The sequence below is a fragment of the Pelodiscus sinensis genome, chromosome 18, assembly GCF_052426305.1.
Source record: "Pelodiscus sinensis isolate ZL-2025 chromosome 18, ASM5242630v1, whole genome shotgun sequence".
NCBI classification, from domain to species: Eukaryota; Metazoa; Chordata; order Testudines; family Trionychidae; genus Pelodiscus; species Pelodiscus sinensis.
This window is the reverse complement of record NC_143069.1, coordinates 32,614,840-32,633,453: the sequence shown is the minus strand read 5'-3', so window position 1 is coordinate 32,633,453 and position 18,614 is coordinate 32,614,840. Positions and strand designations below refer to the sequence as shown.

The following is an 18,614-nucleotide window of genomic DNA, read 5'->3' as shown; positions in this document are numbered from 1 at the left end:
CCCACCGGCCCTGCCCACTCAGTAACCCCCCCTTCTCTGGCCCCGCCCACTGACCGACTCCTCCCCTCCCCCACAGACCCCGCCCACGCACGGCCGCTCTTCTCCCTGGCCCCGCCCACTCACCGCCCCTCCCTTCCTCTGTCCCCACCCCACAGGCCCCGCCCACTCGCTAACCCTCTTCCTCTGACCTCACCTACTCACTGACCCCCTCCCCTACTCTGGCCCCGCCCACTGAGCGACCGCTTCCCTCCTTCGGCCCCGCCCCCACGCACTGCCTCGCTTCTCCCCTGGCCCCGCCCACTGACCGACCCCTCCCCCCCGCGGGCGGTTCCGAACCCCCCGCACGCACCGCCTCAGCCGCGCGCCGCGGCCATGTCGGAGCGCGGGGCCTGCCGGGAGCCGGGGCGCTGTTTCCATGGGGACGGGGGGCGGGGCCGCGGGCGCAGCTTCCGGCGGGGGCGGGGCGATGGTGGTGCCGGGGCCGGAGCGGCCCGCGCAGGCCCAGCCCGGGATGGTGGCCGACGTGGTGTTTGTCATCGAGGGCACCGCCAACCTGGGCCCCTACTTCGAGTCGCTGCGCAAGCACTACCTGCTGCCGGCCATCGAGTGCGTGTGCGCCTGCGCGAGCCCCCCCCGGGCCCCCCCGCCATCGAGTGCGTGTGCGCCTGCGCGAGCCCCCCCCGGGCCCCCCCGCCATCGAGTGCGTGTGCGCCTGCGCGAGCCCCCCCCCCCCCGGGCCCCCCCGCCATCGAGTGCGTGTGCGCCTGCGCGAGCCCCCCCCCCGGGCCCCCCCGCCATCGAGTGCGTGTGCGCCTGCGCGAGCCCCCCCCCCCCCCGGGCCCCCCCCGCCATCGAGTGCGTGTGCGCCTGCGCGAGCCCCCCCCCCCCGGGCCCCCCCGCCATCGAGTGCGTGTGCGCCTGCGCGAGCCCCCCCCCCCCGGGCCCCCCCCGCCATCGAGTGCGTGTGCGCCTGCGCGAGCCCCCCCCGGGCCCCCCCGCCATCGAGTGCGTGTGCGCCTGCGCGAGCCCCCCCCCCCCGGGCCCCCCCCGCCATCGAGTGCGTGTGCGCCTGCGCGAGCCCCCCCCGGGCCCCCCCCGCCATCGAGTGCGTGTGCGCCTGCGCGAGCCCCCCCCCCCCCCCCCCCCCATCGAGTGCGTGTGCGCCTGCGCGAGCCCCCCCGGGCCCCCCCCACCATCGAGTGCGTGTGCGCCTGCGCGAGCCCCCCCCCCCGGGCCCCCCCCCCCCCCCATCGAGTGCGTGTGCGCCTGCGCGAGCCCCCCCCCCCCGGACCCCCCCACCATCGAGTGCGTGTGCGCCTGCGCGAGCCCCCCCCCCGGGCCCCCCCATCGAGTGCGTGTGCGCCTGCGCGAGCCCCCCCCGGGCCCCCCCATCGAGTGCGTGTGCGCCTGCGCGAGCCCCCCCCCCGGGCCCCCCCATCGAGTGCGTGTGCGCCTGCGCGAGCCCCCCCCCGGGCCCCCCCATCGAGTGCGTGTGCGCCTGCGCGAGCCCCCCCCCCGGGCCCCCCCATCGAGTGCGTGTGCGCCTGCGCGAGCCCCCCCCGGGCCCCCCCATTGAGTGCGTGTGCGCCTGCGCGAGCCCCCCCCCCCGGCCCCCCCATCGAGTGCGTGTGCGCCTGCGCGAGCCCCCCCCCCCCCCGGCCCCCCCCGCCATCGAGTGCGTGTGCGCCTGCGCGAGCCCCCCCCGGGCCCCCCCGCCATCGAGTGCGTGTGCGCCTGCGCGAGCCCCCCCCCCGGGCCCCCCCATCGAGTGCGTGTGCGCCTGCGCGAGCCCCCCCCCCCCCCGCCCCCCCGCCATCGAGTGCGTGTGCGCCTGCGCGAGCCCCCCCCCGGGCCCCCCCATCGAGTGCGTGTGCGCCTGCGCGAGCCCCCCCCCCCCCCCCCCCGCCATCGACTGCGTGTGCGCCTGCGCGAGCCCCCCCCGGGCCCCCCCGCCATCGAGTGCGTGTGTGCCTGCGCGAGCCCCCCCCGGCCCCCCCCCGCCATCGAGTGCGTGTGCGCCTGCGCGAGCCCCCCCCCCCCAGGCCCCCCCCCGCCAACGAGTGCGTGTGCGCCTGCGCGAGCCCCCCCCGGGCCCCCCCCGCCATCGAGTGCGTGTGCGCCTGCGCGAGCCCCCCCCGGGCCCCCCCGCCATCGAGTGCGTGTGCGCCTGCGCGAGCCCCCCCGGGCCCCCCCGCCATCGAGTGCGTGTGCGCCTGCGCGAGCCCCCCCGGGTCCCCCCACCATCGAGTGCGTGTGCGCCTGCGCGAGCCCCCCCGGGTCCCCCCACCATCGAGTGCGTGTGCGCCTGCGCGAGCCCCCCCCGGGTCCCCCCGCCATCGAGTGCGTGTGCGCCTGCGCGAGCCCCCCCCGGGCCCCCCCCCGCCATCGAGTGCGTGTGCGCCTGCGCGAGCCCCCCCCGGGCCCCCCCGCCATCGAGTGCGTGTGCGCCTGCGTGAGCCCCCCCCCCCGGGCCCCCCCGCCATCGAGTGTGTGCGCCTGCGCGAGCCCCCCTCGGACCCCCCCCGCCAACGAGTGCGTGTGCGCCTGCGCGAGCCCCCCCCCCCCCCCCCATCGAGTGCGTGTGCGCCTGCGCGAGCCCCCCCCCCCCGCCATCGAGTGCGTGTGCGCCTGCGCGAGCCCCCCCCCCGCCATCGAGTGCGTGTGCGCCTGCGCGAGCCCCCCCCCCGCCATCGAGTGCGTGTGCACCTGCGCGAGCCCCCCCCCCCCCCCGGTCCCCCCCCCCGCCATCGAGTGCGTGTGCGCCTGCGCGAGCCCCCCCCGGGCCCCCCCGCCATCGAGTGCGTGTGCGCCTGCGCGAGCCCCCCCCGGACCCCCCCCACCATTGAGTGCGTATGCGTCTGCGCGAGCCCCCCCCCCGGACCCCCCCGCCATCGAGTGCGTGTGCGCCTGCGCGAGCCCCCCCCGGGCCCCCCCGCCATCGAGTGCGTGTGCGCCTGCGCGAGCCCCCCCCGGGCCCCCCGCCATCGAGTGCGTGTGCGCCTGCGCGAGCCCCCCCCCCGGACCCCCGCCGTCATCGAGTGCGCGTGCGCCTGTGCGAGCCCCCCCGGACTCCCCCCCGCCATCGAGTGCGTGTGCGCCTGCGCGAGCCCCCCCTGCCATCGAGTGCATCTGCGCCTGTGCGACCCCCCCTCGGGCCTCTTCCCCCCGGGTCCCCCCCCACCATGGAGTGCGCATGCGTGCCCCCTTCCCCGTGAACCCTCTCGCCCAGGGCCCTCTGGAACCCCCCCAATACCCCCTTGGGCCCTGGCCCCCAGCTGAACACGGGCAGCCCCCCCCAGGCTGAGGGGAGCGGGAGAGGGGGAGGAGCTGCCCGGTTCCCCCCCCCGGCTCTGACGGGCACCTGCCCTGTTCCCGCAGGTACTTCAACGGCGGCCCCCCCGCTGAGACCGACTTCGGGGGAGATGTGAGTGGGGCGGCTGATGCGTTTGGGGCCCCCCCCGGGCGCGTGGCTGGGGGCCCATTGGGCGGGTGGCGGCGCTGGGGGAGCTGGGCAGGCTTGCGGGTTGCCCCAGTCTCACCCCAGACTGGTCCAGGGGACTGGGATGGGGGGGGCTCCCGGGACTCCCCTGTGGCCAGTGGGAGGGCATCAGGCCCCCAATCTCACCCCCCTCTCCTTGGCAGTATGGGGGCACCCAGTACAGCCTGGTGGTGTTCAACACGGTGGACTGTGCCCCGGAGTCCTACGTGCAATGCCACGCGCCCACCAGCAGTGCCTACGAGTTTGTCACCTGGCTGGACAGCATCCAGTGAGTGGGGCTGGGGCCGAGGGGACCTTCGGGTGGGGCCCCCCAAGATTGAAAGTGGGTGAGGTGGGGAAATGTCTCCTTCGGGAGATGCAACCCTGGATGTCTGGGTTCTGGCCCGGGGAGGGGCGTGGGGTGTAGTGGTTAGAGCTGGGAGCTAGGACTCCTGGGCTCTTTCTCTGGCCCTGGGAGGAGTGTGGGGTCCAGTGGTTAGAGCAGGCAGCCCGGACTCCTTGGTTCTCTCCTGGGAGGGGAGTGGGCTCCTGCGGGGTAGAGCACTTTGGGCTGGGAGCCGGTCCCCCGGGTCCCCTGCCCGTCTGCCTGACGCCTATGGCCAGGGGGCCCTTTCTCAGCTTCCTGTTTTCCACGCAGGTTTGTGGGGGGCGGCGGCGAGAGCTGCAGCCTCATAGCCGAGGGGCTCAGCACGGCCCTGCAGCTCTTCGATGACTTCAAGAAGATGAGGGAGCAGATGTGAGTGGGGCGGTGGGGTGGGGCGGGGGAGCCTGGAGGGAGCAATCTGAGCACGGCAGGGAGCTCGGGGGTGTAGGTTTGGGGTCTGGGCTGCATTCCCCAGCTTTCACCTTGCACCTGTGCCCCAAGCCGAAGCATGGCATGCTGGGAAACGGCAGCTCCGTCCCCTCCCCCATCTGCCTGTCCCCTCCCCCAGAGGCCAGACCCACAAAGTCTGCATCCTGATCTGCAACTCGCCCCCCTACCTGCTGCCGGCCGTGGAGAGCACCACCTACTCCGGCTACACCACCGAGAACCTGGTGCAGAAGATCGGAGAGGTGAGGCGGGGCCAGGATGCCTGGGTTCTCTTCCCGGCTGGGGGAGGGGAGGGGAGTCTGGGAGCCAGGTGGCCTGGGTCTGCTCACCCCTGTCCCTCCCCTCCCCAGCGCGGGATCCACTTCTCCATCGTGTCCCCTCGCAAGCTGCCGGCGCTGCGCGCGCTCTTCGAGAAGGCCGTGCCCGGTGGCATGCTGGAGGCCCAGCCCAAAGACTTCAGCCAGGATCCCCGGCACATGATCCTCATCCGCGGCATGGTGCTGCCGGGTAAGGGGGCGGGGGAGCGAGCGACCAAGGGGGGCTGGGGCCTCTGCTTCCCGCAGCTGCACCACGGGAGGGCAGTCGGGCTCCTCCCTGCAGGGCTCAGGTCCTGCCGGGCAGAGCCAAAGGTGAGCGGCTGTGTGGGGCCCACCCAGCAGGGCCTCGGAGCTGCCGGTAACACCTTGCGGGGGGCCGTGGGTGGCAGCAGAGGGGGCCGGAGTGGGGCAGCTGCGTCCCTGGCGTGTCAGGGCCCCCATCCCTATGGAGGTCGTGACCTGGCCAGCACCGGGGCGGGGAGCTCGTCGGCCGGCTGGTGTCACCGGTGCCGCCGCAGCGGAGAGAAACCCGGGCCGAGGCTCTGACTCGACATGTGGCAGCCTGTCCAAGCTGAAACAAAACCAGGACTATGTAGCACTTTAAAGACTAACAAGATGGTTTATTAGGTGATGAGCTTTCGTGGGCCAGACCCACTTCCCTCAGATCAAATAGTGGAAGAAAATTGTCACAACCATATATACCAAAGGATACAATTAAAAAAAATGAACACACATGAAAAGTTCAAATCAAATTTCAGAACTGAAGGATGCGGGGGGCGGGGAGGTAAATGTGTGTGAGCTAATGATATTAGAGGGGATAATTGGGGAAGCTATCTTTGTAATGGGTAAGATAACTGGGGTCTTTGAGACCCACGCGTAGAGTGTTGAATTTGAGCATGAATGACAGTTCAGAGGATTCCTTTCAAGTGCAGATTTAAAAGGCTTCTGATGCAGGATGCAGGTAATTAAGTCGCTGAGACAGTGTCCTTTCTGGTTGAAATGGCAAGAAACTGTTTTTTCTTTGTGATCCTGGCTAATATCTGTTTTGTGGGCATTGATCCTTTGGCGAAGTGTCTGAGATGTTTGTCCAATGTACAAAGCAGACGGACACTTTCGGCACATGATAGCAGAGATTATATTTCTGGATGCGCAGGAATGTGTGTTCTTGATCTTATAACTCACTTGGTTAGGTCCAATAATGGTGTCAGCAGAGTGAATATGTGGACAAAGCTGGCAACGGGGTTTGTTGCAAGGGAAGGTACCAGGGTTGGTATTAGTGTGGTATGTCCTGTGGTGGTTGGTAAGAATCATCTTGAGGTTAGGTGGTTGTCTATAGGAGACTATGGGTCTGGCCCCCAGAGCCTCTGGAGTATGGTATCCTGTTCCAGTATAGGCTGTAGTTTATTGATAATGTGTTGGACAGGTTTAAGTTGGGGGTTGTAGGTGATGACAAGTGGTGTTCTATTGTTGGTTTTCTTGGGTCTGTCTTGAAGTAGATGGTTTCTAGGTATTCGTCTGGCTCTTTCAATTTGCTTTTGTATTTCTCCGGGTGGGTAGTTGAGGTTTATAAATGCTTGGTAGAGATCCTGAAGTTTCTGGTCTCTGTCAGTGGGATTAGAGCAGATGCGGTTGTACTATAGACGATGGATCGTGTGGTGTGTGCTGGATGGGAGCTGGAGGCATGTAGGTAACTGCAGGAGTCGGTGGGTTTTCTGTAGAGGGTGGTGTCTAATTTTCCATTGTTGATTTGTACGGTGGTGTCCAGGAAGTGGCTCTCTCGTGTGGAATGGTCCAGGCTGAGGCTGATGGTGGGTGCAGGTTGTTGAAATCTCTGTGGAATGTCTCCAGTGTTTCTTGGCCATCCTGTCCAAGCTGGGTGCTGCCGCGGGACGGCCCGGCCTGGGAGCCTGCAGAGGGGTCCCTGGGACTTACCACGCGGGGATCGCAGGGTCCCGGCTGGGATGTGAAAGGCTCCAGAGGTCATGGCAGGCGGGGGGGGGCTGAGGTCATGTTGCCCCTCCCCCCCCAGCGAGGGCTTGGAGGTCCCGCGGCCGAGGTTCCACCCCCGCATGTGGTGGTGGGGGCGGGGGGGTCGAGTCCTCCAGGCTGCTGACCTGTCTCCTCTCCCCCAGTAGGTGGCAGCACAGCCTCCAGCACCATCCAGCCCAAACAGGTGGTGCCCCAGCCTCAGCTCCCCACGGCGCCTCCGCAGCACCCGCCGGCCCCACAGCCGCCCCTGCCGCCCGTCTCCCAGCCCTACCAGGTACATCCCGCATGGGGGGGGAAGAGCTCCTGGGGGGGCAGGCGGGATCCCAGCCCTTGCCCCTGCTGCCCGTCTCCCAGCCCTACCAGGTACATCCCGCATGGGGGGGAGGGAAGAGCTCCTGGGGGGGGCAGGCGGGATCCCAGCCCTTGCCCCTGCCCCCGTCTCCCAGCCCTACCAGGTACGTCCCGCATGGGGGGGAGGGAAGAGCTCCTGGGGCGGGCGGGCGGGATCCCAGCCCTTGCCCCTTCCCCCGTCTCCCAGCCCTACCAGGTACGTCCCGCATGGGGGGGAGGGAAGAGCTCCTGGGGGGGGCGGGCGGGATCCCAGCCCTTGCCCCTTCCCCCGTCTCCCAGCCCTACCAGGTACGTCCCGCATGGGGGGGGGAGGGAAGAGCTCCTGGGGGGAGTGGGCGGGATCCCAGCCCTTGCCCCCGTCTTCCAGCCCTACCAGGTACGTCCCGCATGGGGGGGAGGGAAGAGCTCCTGGGGGGGCGGGCGGGATCCCAGCCCTTGCCCCTGCCCCCGTCTTCCAGCCCTACCAGGTACGTCCCGCATGGGGGGGGAGGGAAGAGCTCCTGGGAGGGGGGGGGGCGGGATCCCAGCCCTTGCCCCTGCCCCCGTCTTCCAGCCCTACCAGGTACGTCCCGCATGGGGGGGAGGGAAGAGCTCCTGGGGGGAGCGGGCGGGATCCCAGCCCTTGCCCCCGTCTTCCAGCCCTACCAGGTACGTCCCGCATGGGGTGGGGGAAGAGCTCCTGGGGGGGCGGGCGGGATCCCAGCCCCTTGCCCCCGTCTTCCAGCCCTACCAGGTACGTCCCGCATGGGGGGGGGAAGAGCTCCTGGGGGGGGCAGGCGGTATCCCAGCCCCTTGCCCCCGTCTTCCAGCCCTACCAGGTACGTCCCGCATGGGGGGGGGAAGAGCTCCTGGGGGGGGGGGCGGGCGGGATCCCAGCCCCTTGCCCCCGTCTTCCAGCCCTACCAGGTACGTCCCGCATGGGGGGGAGGGAAGAGCTCCTGGGGGGGGCGGGCGGGATCCCAGCCCTTGCCCCTGCTGCCCGTCTCCCAGCCCTACCAGGTACCTCCCGCATGGGGGGGAGGGAAGAGCTCCTGGTGGGGGCGGGTGGGATCCCAGCCCTTGCCCCTTCCCCCGTCTCCCAGCCCTACCAGGTACCTCCCGCATGGGGGGGGAGGGAAGAGCTCCTGGGGGGGCGGGCGGGATCCCAGCCCTTGCCCTTGCCCCCGTCTTCCAGCTCTAGCGTCCCAGCCTGGCTCACTCCAGCTCCACCCGCAGGTCCCCCCGCCCAGCTCCCTCAACGCCGCCCAGGCTGCTGCGCAGTCTGCTGTGGAGGCTGCCAAGAACCAGAAAGCCAGCATGGCCACACGCTGTGAGTGCTGGGGGGAGGGCGGCACCCTGGGGGGTGGGGGGAGCTGGGAGCAGTGTCGGGGGGTGGGCCTGGAAGGTTCAGGGGAAGGGGAGGTGACACGGGGGGCAGCCTGGCTCCCTGACGGCTCTCCCCTCTCTCCCTGCAGTCTCCCCTCTGAACCCCATCCAGACGCCCTTCAGCCAGGCACCCGCGCAGCCGCTCTCTGCTGGCTCCGTCCCAGCCATGGCCCCCAAGCTGCCGCCCGCCTCCCAGCCTAGCCTGGTCTCCACAGTCACCACTGGCTCCAGCCTGCTGGCCCAGCCGCCCGGCCAGCCGCCCCCGCCGCCGGGCCCCGCCATGGTACGTACGGCCCCGTGGGGCTCCCTCTATCTGCCGCAGCGACCAGGCTGCTGGCCGTCCCGGGTCTGTAGGGCTGGAGTCCGCGAAACCCGCCGGGACGCCAGAGTCCTCCCCCCCAGCTCACTGCATCTGAATCTCTCCTGGGCGGCCGCCCGCCCAAGCCTGCCGCTTCCAGGGGTCACTGGGGGGGCCTGTCCCTTCTAGGGGGGCTGGCTTGGGGGCGGAGCAGGGAATGGGACACAGGGCCCGTAGGTGGGGGGCCTGAACCAGGTCTGACCCTGCTTGTGTCCCCCAGCCGAGCGCCGTGGCCCCCAGTGGCGTGAGCGTGGCCCCGCCGGCGGCCCCCCAGCTGGGGGCGGCTCAGCTGCCCGGGGCCCAGCAGTCGGTTACCAACAAGGTGCTGGCCTGGAACGGCGTGCTGGAGTGGCAGGAGGTGAGAGCCCGCCGCTGGGGCGACGCAGGGGGAGGGAGGGGTCAGGAGCCCCCCCAGTGCGGTGGCGGCAGTGGCTGGGGGGGCCCCACACCCAGAGTCAGCCTTCCCCCCGCCCGGAGACGTGGCCTGCTCTGGCCCCAGCGGGGGAGGCTTGGGGAGGGGGCAGAGGCAGCCCCAGGGACATCCCTGCCCTGGGCCAAGGGTGGTGCAGGGAGTCGGGGTGGGGGGTGCCCCGTGGCTGGTGCCCCCTGGTGTCCTGCCCCTGCAGTGGCTGCTCCCTGGGGGGAAGGCTGTGACCCAGCCCCTCAGACCCCCAATCTCTGCAGAAGCCCAAACCGGCCTCGGTGGACTCCAGCACCAAATTGACCCGGTCACTGCCCTGCCAGGTCTACGTCAACCCCGGGGAGAACCTGTGAGTGCCGGGGGTGGGGGAGGAGTCCCGGGGGGGGGCTGAGGCTGTGGGGGGAGGCTGTGGCTGCGGATTTGGTGGGGGGGGGGGCAGGTGTGGCGGGGGGGCAGCTACAGGAGAGGGGTGCAGATTTGGTTCAGGGGGTTGCAGCCGCGGGGGTGTGGCTATGGGGGAGGGGTGCGGATTTGGCTGTGGGTGGTGCAGCCAGGGAGGGTGCAGCTACAGGGGAGGGGGTGCAGCTGGGGGGGCCTTTCCCCAGTCACTGATTTCGCCCCCCCCGGACAGGAAGACGGACCAGTGGCCCCAGAAGCTGATCATGCAGCTGATCCCGCAGCAGTTGCTGGTAAGTGGGGGTGGGGGGGGGGCAGTGCCTGGGGTTGGGTCTCTGCCCCCCGCTGGCGTCTCACCCCCGTCTCCCCACAGACCACGCTGGGGCCCCTGTTCCGCAATTCCCGCATGGTGCAGTTCCACTTCACCAACAAGGACCTGGAATCGCTCAAGGGCCTTTATCGCATCATGGGCAACGGCTTTGTAAGGCTGGGACCCCCCCGCGGCCCCCCCGGGACCTGCCCTGGCCCCCGCCCCGACCTGGACCCCCCCGCGGCCCCCCCCGGGACCTGCCCTGGCCCCCACCCCTGACCTGGAACCCCCCCGGCCCCTGACCTGGAACCGCCCTGCTCCACCCCCTGGGACCTGCCCTGGCCCCCACCCCTAACCTGGAACCCCCCCGGGCCCTGACCTGGAACCGCCCTGCCCCACCCCCTGGGACCTGCCCTGGCCCCCGCCCCGACCTGGAACCCCCCCGGCCCCTGACCTGGAACCGCCCTGCTCCACCCCCTGGGACCTGCCCTGGCCCCCACCCCTAACCTGGAACCCCCCCTGGCCCTGACCTGGAACCGCCCTGCCCCACCCCCTGGGACCTACCCTGGCCCCCCACCCCTGACCTGGAACCCCCCCTGGCCCCTGACCTGGAACCGCCCTGCCCCACCCCCCGGGACCTGCCCTGGCCCCCACCCCTAACCTGGAACCCCCCCTGGCCCTGACCTGGAACCGCCCTGCCCCACCCCCCGGGACCTGCCCTGGCCCCCACCCCTAACCTGGAACCCCCCCTGGCCCTGACCTGGAACCGCCCTGCCCCACCCCCTGGGACCTACCCTGGCCCCCCACCCCTAACCTGGAACCCCCCCTGGCCCTGACCTGGAACCGCCCTGCCCCACCCCCTGGGACCTACCCTGGCCCCCCACCCCTAACCTGGAACCCCCCCGGCCCCTGACCTGGAACCGCCCTGCCCCACCCCCCCGGGACCTGCCCTGGCCCCCACCCCTAACCTGGAACCCCCCTGGCCCCTGACCTGGAACCACCCTGCCCCAGCCCCTGGGACCTTCCCTGGCCCCCCACCCTCATGGCCCTGCCCCTGACCTGGAACCCCTTCTCCCCCCTCCCCCGGCCCTGACCTGGAACCCCCCCTGGCCCCTGACCTGGAACCGTCCTGCTCCATCCCCTGGGACCTTCCCTGGCCCCCCACCCCTGACCTGGAACCCCCCCTGGCCCCTGACCTGGAACCCCTTCTGCCCCACCCCCTGGGACCTCCCCTGGCCCCCACCCACCCCCTCTCTCCAACCATGAGAGAGTCTTGCGGCTGGCCCCATTTCCCCCCATTCTCCCTCTCCCCTCCCCTGGGGCGGGCCGGGGATGGGCGGGGTCTGCACAGGGGCGTGGCCTGACGCTCTGCCCCCCCCCCCAGGCGGGCTGCGTGCACTTCCCCCACACGGCGCCCTGCGAGGTGCGCGTGCTGATGCTGCTCTACTCGTCCAAGAAGAAGATCTTCATGGGGCTGATCCCCTACGACCAGAGCGGCTTCGTCAACGGCATCCGCCAGGTCATCACCAACCACAAGCAGGTGCAGCAGCAGAAGATGGAGCAGCAGCGCAGCGTAAGGCCCCGCCCCCTGCCCCCAATGGCCCCGCCCCCACCCTGGATCCGCCCCTCAGCAGCCTCTCTCCTCTCTCCCCAGCAGCTGGGGGGCTCCCAGGCCCTGGGCACTGCCCCCGTGCCCACCACCCAGCCCTTCCTGCCCAAGCCGCCGGCGGCCCTGCCTGGCGCACAAGGGGGGCAGCAGCAGGTAAGGGAGCAGCAGGGGGGCAGGGCAGCAGCTGCTTGGGAGGGGGGTGGAAAGGAGGGTCCTGGTGGGGCTTGGGGGTGCAGCCCCCCCCCGCTCTCAGCCCCCGTGTCTGCCAGCAGGTGAGTCCCGCCATGGCCCCTGTCGCCATCATGGACGACCCGCAGCGGCAGCAGAGCCTGGTGAGTTTTGGCTTGACGGGGGTGGGCCCCCTGCACCCCCCAAGGCACTGGTGGTGCCAGAGGGGATGGGTCAGCCCCAGCGTGTGGGGGGGGGGATTAGCTGACCCCTCCCCTGCTCTCAGTTGCAGCTCCGGGTGCAGCAGCAGGCGGCAGCAGCCACACAGCAGCAGCAGGCCCCCCCGGCTGCTCCCCAAGCCCCCCCAGCCCCTGGCCCCCCCCAGCCTGGGTCCCAGCCTACACAAGGGGGGGCCCTGCTGCGCCCCCAGAACCCTGGCGCCAACCCCCAGCTCCGCAGCCTCCTGCTCAGCCAGCAGCCGGTGAGTAGCTCCCCTCCCTAGGCAGCCCCCCACGCCCTGCCCCGGCTCTCCTCTGTGCTGGGGTGTCAGCCCCTCCCCTCTGTGCTCTGTTCCAGCCCCAGGCTGGCGTGCCGCAATCCCAGCAGCCTTTGCACCACCTGCAGCAGTCGGCCCAGGGGCTGCTGCCCCATCAGTCCATGGGGCAGGCTATGGGGCAGCAGCCACTGCAGCTCTCTGGCCAGCAGCTCATGCACCAGGCACCCGGGCAGCAATGGCCGACACAGATGGGCCCACGGGCCCCACTGCCAGGTAAGGGGGGGGAGAGCAGGGGTTGAACAGCTGCCCCACAAGGGCCGTGCCCGATTGGCAGAGGGATGATTGTGGGCCGTGCCCCATACTAGTGGGGCCATGTGTCAGCACCGGGCTCGGGGTCCCCCAGTGCCCAGCCCCCCCCACACCCCACGGGGGCCATGTGTCAGCACCGGGCTCGGGGTCCCCCAGTGCCCAGACCCCCCCCACCCCACTGGGGCCATGTCAGCACTGGGCTCGGGGTCCCCCAGTGCCCAGCCCCCCCACCCCCCCCACAGGGGCCATGTGTCAGCACCGGGCTCGGGGTCCCCCAGTGCCCAGACCCCCCCCCCCACCCCACTGGGGCCATGTGTCAGCACCGGGCACAGAAGAGTTGAGTTTCTCCCCCCCCTTCCCTGTACAGCTCCCTCCAGAGTCTCCTGTTTCTCCCCACAGGCCAGATGCTTCTGCCCCCTGGCCCCCGGGGCCCCCAGCCAGGCCTGCAGCCGGTCCAGGCGCCCAGCGTCATGGAAGATGACATCTTGATGGACCTGATCTGACCCTGCCCCCTTGTCAATAAACCTCCTTGTGCTCCCCCCTGGGTTGCTCAGGCTGTTTGGGGGGGGGGCAGGGACCTGCATTGGGAGGGGAGAACAGAGCAATTTACACCCCCTTTTGCGCCCCCCCATTGTCTCCCCCTCCTTGGCCGGAGCAGGGCGCAGCCCCCAGGCCCACTGAGGCACGGCGCAGCCTCCCCCCGGCCGGGAGCCAGCGAGGCGCAGTCCCTGCTCTGGCTTTATTGGGGGGCTCAGCCCTCGGAGAACAGGCGGTACAGGGCGGCCTGCCGGGCGTCCGCAAAGCTGGGCACGAAATGCACCCGCAGGATCTGGGCGAATCCCTCGCTCAGCGACGGCTCCACAAACTTGTTCCTGGGGGAGGAGACGGGAGGTTGGCGGGGCAGCTCCCCTGCGATCCCTCCCCCAGCAGCTCCCCTGTAATCCCCCCCGCCCCTCCCCCAGCAGCTCCCCTGTAATCCCCCCCAGCAGCTCCCCTGTGATCCCCCCGCCCCTCCCCCAGCAGCTCCCCTGTGATCCCCCCCAGGCAGCTCCCCTGTGATCCCCCAGCCCCTCCCCCGGCAGCTCCCCTGTAATCCCCCCCCCACACTCACTTGTAGCTGTTCAGCACAACATCTGGGACGTGGCCCGTGGCTGTCACCTCCCGGAACTGGAACCAGAAATGAACAATCACGGGGGGGGGCAGAGCACAAGCCTGGCCCCCCAGGGGTGGCAGGGCCCAGCAGCGCCCTCAGGGCCACTCACCCGGTTGTTGTGCTTGGCCCGCTCCAGCGTGGCGGTGAAGAGGAAGCAGCGGCAGGGGACGCCGGCCGCCTGGGCGCACTCGATGTACCTGGCAGGGAGGAGACCATGGGGAAGGCAGCCCTTCACCCGGCCCCCCCTCCCCCCCCGGCCCCGCCTACCTGCTGCGCGACTCCGGGTCCGGGTTGGTGTTGTCCACGGCTGCGCTCTTCCCTTCCCGCAGTGCCGCCGCGCACAGCGCCACGCACTTCTGCCAGGAGCCCAGCGTGTCCTGGGGGGAGGGGCAGGTCAGTGGGGAGGGCAGCCCACCCCCCAGGCAGGGAGGGCGGCAGGCCCCAGGCCCCTTACCCGGTTGGCGTAGACGTAGCCTGCTGGCACCAGGTGCTGCTTCAGGAAGGTGGACTTGCCGGCTGCAAGGGCGAGAGGGGGGGTCAGGCCTGGGGGAGCAGGGAGGATGGGGCAGGGGGGGGGGGCGACTCACCAGCAGGGAAGCCCACGGCCACCACCAGCTCCGGCGAAGGGGCCAGCAGGGGCGCGTCGGGGGGGTCGTAGAGACGTCCCTGGGAGTCCAGCTCCCGCTGCACAGAGAGATGGGGGCTTAGACAGACCTGGCCAGGGTGATGGGGGGGGGGGGGGGGCGCACGAGGTCACTTACTGGGTCAAAGGAGGGCAACTGGTAGGGGGCAGGAGCCCAGCCCAGGAAAAACTCTTCAGGGGTGTAAAACGGGAGCCCTGCGTTCAGGGCGAACTGGGGGGACAAGAGAGGCTGTCAAACACCAGCGCAGTGGTCGGGGGGAGGGGGGAAGCTGGGGCCAGGGTGGGGGGGTACCAGACGGTCGCTGCAGGAGAAATCCTTTTTCTTGTGCCCAGGGGCCCAGTTCGGGGGCCGCCCAGCCGCATCTGAAAGAACAAGGGGGGGGGGGGGGGTTAGAGGCAAAGCACCCCCCAGAGAGAAGAGTGTGTGTGTGTGGGGGGGTAATCAGTGTTGTACATGAAGATGGGGTATGCCTCAGTTTCCCCTGTGCAGCGTAACAGGCTGGCGGGGGGGAGGGGGGGTTAATCAGTGTTGTACATGAAGATGGGGTATGCCTCAGTTTCCCCTGTGCAGCGTAACAGGCTGGCGGGGGGGAGGGGGGGTTAATCAGTGTTGTACATGAAGATGGGGTATGCCTCAGTTTCCCCTGTGCAGTGTAACAGGCTGGCAGGCGAGGGGGGGGGGGTTAATCAGTGTTGTACATGAAGATGGGGTATGCCTCAGTTTCCCCTGTGCAGTGTAACAGGCTGGCAGGCGGGGGGGGGGGGGACCTGGTGTGACCCCACCCAGCAGCAAGAAGCATCCCCAGAGCCTGAGGGTATCACACCCACGGGGGGGGGGGGGGGGGGGGTTCGAGGGGCCTGCGAAGTGGTGGGAACCAGGCTGGACCCCAAGGGAGAGCGGCCTCTGGCCACGGAGCCCCCCTCCCTCCGCGGAGCCACACCCCCTTCTGCCCGCTCACCTCCCACGTAGAGACTGTTCTTCAGCGTCACTGCCACGGCGCCGTTCTCCTGGGGGGTGGGAGGGGTCAGACATGGGGGGAGGAGCTGGCCAAGGCCCCGCCTCCTCCCTCTGCTCGCCCCGCCCCCAACCTGGTACCTTCTCACATAGATGCTCCCACATGCCCAGCAGGGGTTTGCGGTAGAGCCCAGAGCCAGTTGCCACCAACACCTGGGGGGCAGAACGCGGGGGGGGGGGGGGGGGTCACTCCTGGGACAGGCATGGGCATCCCCACAACAGGAGGCACCTCCTGAGACGGGGGCTCTAAGTAGGGCCAGGGACACCTCCCCCCCCAGCTCCCCTACCTGCATGGGAACCCCCAGTTGCTCCAACACGGCCTCTGCCTTGGCCTTGAAGGCCTCAGGGCGCAGGCGGCCCTTGCTGATCCCCAGCTGGTTGGTGAAGATCACAATCTGGAGGGGGAAGATACATGAGGTCAGGGACCTGGGGGGGAGGGCAGGGCAGGGATGGGGGGGGGGGTGTCCGGGCAGGGGAGGAGAACAAACCTTATATCCCTCACTCTGTAGCTTCCTCAGCTTCTTGGCAACCTCAGGGTACAAAATCCTGAGAATGAAACACGGGTTACTTCCAAACAGCCCCCCGATTCCCCGCCCGCACCCCCTGCCCCCCAGCCCTGCCAGCGCCCCTCCCTCCCCACCCGCAGCCCCTGCCCCCAGTGCCCCTCCCTCCCCACCCACAGCCCCTGCCCCCCAGCCCTGCCGGCGCCCCTCCCTCCCCACCCGCAGCCCCTGCCCCCCAGCCCTGCCGGCGCCCCTCCCTCCCCACCCGCAGCCCCTGCCCCCCAGCCCTGCCAGCGCCCCTCCCTCCCCACCCGCAGCCCCTGCCCCCCAGCCCTGCCAGCGCCCCTCCCTCCCAACCCTCAGTCCCTGCCCCCCATGCCTGGGCTCCCCCCGCCCTGCAGCCGCCATGCTGCTGGAGGTCCCCACTCTTGACCCCTGCTAACCGGCCCGGGCTCTGTGCTCACCTCCAATCATCAGGGCTTGTGGCAAAAACCTTCCCAGACTTGGTCGTGATGATGGTTCCATCCAGGTCAAACCCAGCAACCTATGGAAGCGAGGCACCCCCCTGGTAGAGCAATGGATTCATCCACCCCCATCACATCAATGGTCCCACCCAGCGCCTCTGCCCCGCCAAAGAACAGTACGTGGATCCACCCCCCCAGCAATGGATCCATCCACCACCCGTCCTCACAGCCATGGACCCACCTGCCTCCCCCACTACAGCAATGGACCAATCTGCTCCCCCCCCCATCAGAATAAATGGACCCTTCCAGTGCCCACACTCAATAGACACCCCTCCCCATCAGACCCATGGAACCTCCCCACTCTGGGCCCAGCTGCCCCCCCTCCCCCCCAGCAGGGGCAGGCAGTTCCCCAGGCTAACTCCTACCTTGGTGCTGGGCACCACCCCCTGCTTGGTGAAGACCAGCAGCTTGCCATGCTCGTGCCAGGAGTCCTTGGGGTGAGGGGGCTGCTCCGAGGCCTCCCCCTGGGGCGGAGCTGGGGGCCTGGCCTTTGCCTGCTCCGCGCTGGCTGCCGTCTCCTGCAGCTGGCGCAGCTTTGCGACCACGGCAGGGTCCTCTTCTTCCTCTCCCTCCTCCTCGGTGGAGCTGGAGGTCTTTGGCCTCTTAGAGGCTGGCCCCTCGCCACCCCCGGCCAGGCTCCGGCGGGGGGCGGGCAGGAAGTGCAGCGTGTAGGGGTAGCGCCCGTTGACCAGCCACAGCGTCTGCCCCTCCTGCAGCGTGCTGCTGTCACCGGGCTGCAGCTGCAGCTCCTCCACCGATGTGGGGTTCACGCCCCGCTGCAAAACAGGGGGACTGAGCGCAGGAACAGCCCCCCCCTTTGCCGGGCAATGGCCCCTCCTCTTTTCCATCAGTGTGCGGAATACGTTCTGTTCCACGCACCGAGGTGCGTGCAGAGGGGCACCACCAGGAGAAGGCACTTTGCTACCAGCTAGGCGGTGCCCGAATCTCTCTTGGGCAGCTGCCCAAGCACCAAGCTTACAGGAAACGCTGCCTCGGGGGCTGCACCGCAGAACCGGGGGACGGGGCCCCATATAACCAGTCCTCGCGCCGCTCCCCAGGGCTTGGAGCCCCATATAACCGCCCGCCACCAACCTGCCCCTCACCTGGGTGACTCTCACAGCCTGGTGCTTGTAGTCAGCCAGTAACTCCACTGCAAGAGAGGGGGGGGGATATGAGTGAATGGAAAACTGGAACCCCCCCAATCTGCACACTCGGATGCCTCCCCTTCAATCCCCCCCCCCCTCCCCACAGCCAGGGACCTAGATAGGGCCCTATCCTGGCACAGGGCCTTGAGCCTGGACTGGGGGGGGGGCGGCTTGCAGAGCCCCGGTACCCACCTTGCTTCCGGGAGCATTTCTTATCCGCCACGCGGGTACGAGGCCCCCTGCCCAGCACCACGGGGACCCCGTCGGGCAGGGCCACGGGGTCGTGCTGCCCATCCTGGCTCACCAGCAAGCACTCCATGGCGCGGCCCTGGGCACGGGACACGCGGGGCAGGTCAGGGGCCAATGCCACCCTGAGCCCCCCCTCCCCTGGGCCGTGCCCTGAGCCCCCCATTGCCCCCCACCCCTCCCTCCACGCTCTGAGCCCCCCCATCGCCCCCCCAGGCCGTGCCCTGAGCCCCCCACCCCCCCCAGGCCCCGAGCCCCCCCATCGCCCCTTGAGCCCCCCATTCCCCCCCACCCCCTCCAGGCTGTGCCCTGAGCCCCCCATTGCCCCCCCAGGCCCTGAGCCCCCCATCGCCCCCCCAGGCCCTGAGCCCCCCCATTACCCCCCACCCCTCCCTCCGCCCCTTGAGCCCCCCCATTACCCCCCACCCCGCCCCTTGAGCCCCCCCATTTCTCCCCCCGCCCGGGCCGTGCCTTGAGCCCCCCCATCGCCCCCCGGTGTCCCCCCCTTTCCCGCCCCCCGGAAGTGGGCTCGCAGGCACGTGGGGGGCCGGACCCCGTTTCCGGGGGCACCTCGGCAGGGGGAGGGGCCGGTGCGGGGCCCCGGGCCGGTCACTGCGTCAAAGACACGCCGGGAACTTCCGCGGGAGGCGGCACTTCCGGCGGGGAGCGGCCGCCCGGCGCCTTGCGCGCTGGTTCCGGGGAACTTTGGGTCCTAGGCGGGGCCGGGGGCGGGGCCGTCTCGCCACGTGACCCCCCCCCCCCCCCCAGCCTGGCCCGGGCCCCATTGACTGAGGATAGAGCCCTGTGGGGCCTCGGGGGGGGGGGGGTTAGTCTCAGGTTTGGGGGTTGCGGGCTGAAGGGGGTGGGGGTCGGAGAGTGCAGGTTTGGGGGTGCAGTTTGGGGGGCTGGGAGGTTCTGGGTTTGGGGGTTGCAGGTCGAAGGGGGTGGGGGTCGGAGGGTGCAGGTTTGGGGGTGCAGTTGGGGGG

General features: G+C 70.3%; 2 protein-coding genes across 4 annotated transcripts; one reads left to right on the top strand and one right to left on the bottom strand.

Annotated features, from left to right (window-relative positions):
* Positions 1 to 403: 403 nt before the first annotated feature.
* MED25 (mediator complex subunit 25) lies at positions 404 to 12,938 on the top strand. Its single transcript, XM_075915872.2, has 19 exons — positions 404 to 606; positions 3,379 to 3,424; positions 3,643 to 3,767; positions 4,137 to 4,235; positions 4,432 to 4,552; positions 4,661 to 4,817; positions 6,760 to 6,890; positions 8,183 to 8,276; positions 8,422 to 8,615; positions 8,911 to 9,048; positions 9,375 to 9,460; positions 9,743 to 9,800; positions 9,881 to 9,988; positions 11,202 to 11,390; positions 11,475 to 11,579; positions 11,696 to 11,758; positions 11,881 to 12,075; positions 12,171 to 12,363; positions 12,799 to 12,938. The coding sequence occupies exons 1-19, from the start codon at positions 416 to 418 to the stop codon at positions 12,900 to 12,902; spliced, it is 2,397 nt and encodes a 798-aa protein (XP_075771987.2). The 5' UTR covers positions 404 to 415; the 3' UTR covers positions 12,903 to 12,938.
* Positions 12,939 to 13,124: 186 nt separating this feature from the next.
* Positions 13,125 to 18,327, bottom strand: PNKP (polynucleotide kinase 3'-phosphatase). 3 transcript variants are annotated; one of them, XM_075915884.2, is made up of 17 exons: positions 18,199 to 18,327; positions 17,575 to 17,710; positions 17,341 to 17,387; positions 16,603 to 17,013; positions 16,178 to 16,257; positions 15,699 to 15,756; positions 15,498 to 15,605; positions 15,292 to 15,363; positions 15,155 to 15,203; positions 14,488 to 14,558; positions 14,314 to 14,406; positions 14,140 to 14,236; positions 14,007 to 14,068; positions 13,820 to 13,929; positions 13,662 to 13,749; positions 13,511 to 13,566; positions 13,125 to 13,271 (listed from the first exon to the last, which is right to left on the bottom strand). In XM_075915884.2, exons 2-17 carry the CDS (start codon positions 17,699 to 17,701, stop codon positions 13,151 to 13,153), a joined length of 1,650 nt encoding a protein of 549 aa, XP_075771999.2. In that variant the 5' UTR covers positions 17,702 to 17,710; positions 18,199 to 18,327; the 3' UTR covers positions 13,125 to 13,150. The 3 variants fall into 3 exon arrangements, with proteins under 3 accessions (XP_075771999.2, XP_075772000.2, XP_075771998.2); XM_075915885.2 differs by having other exon boundaries at positions 18,182 to 18,272; XM_075915883.2 differs by lacking the exon at positions 18,199 to 18,327 and having other exon boundaries at positions 17,575 to 17,814.
* Between the last annotated feature and the right edge of the window lie 287 nt (positions 18,328 to 18,614).

What these genes read in the sequence shown, in the direction of transcription:
- PNKP (XM_075915883.2), bottom strand. Translation starts at nt 17,794, where the DNA reads ATGGGGGGCTCAGGGCACGGCCCAGGGGAGGGGGGGCTCAGGGTGGCA. An exon ending in GAAATGCTCCCGGAAGCAAG is followed by an intron (nt 17,388 to 17,574) that starts GTGGGTACCGGG and finishes CCTCTCTTGCAG; the next exon opens with TGGAGTTACTGGCTGACTAC. An exon ending in GACCCGGAGTCGCGCAGCAG is followed by an intron (nt 13,750 to 13,819) that starts GTAGGCGGGGCC and finishes CCTCCCTGCCAG; the next exon opens with GTACATCGAGTGCGCCCAGG.
- MED25 (XM_075915872.2), top strand. Translation starts at nt 416, where the DNA reads ATGGGGACGGGGGGCGGGGCCGCGGGCGCAGCTTCCGGCGGGGGCGGG. An exon ending in AGACCGACTTCGGGGGAGAT is followed by an intron (nt 3,425 to 3,642) that starts GTGAGTGGGGCG and finishes TCTCCTTGGCAG; the next exon opens with TATGGGGGCACCCAGTACAG. An exon ending in AGATGGAGCAGCAGCGCAGC is followed by an intron (nt 11,391 to 11,474) that starts GTAAGGCCCCGC and finishes TCTCCCCAGCAG; the next exon opens with CTGGGGGGCTCCCAGGCCCT.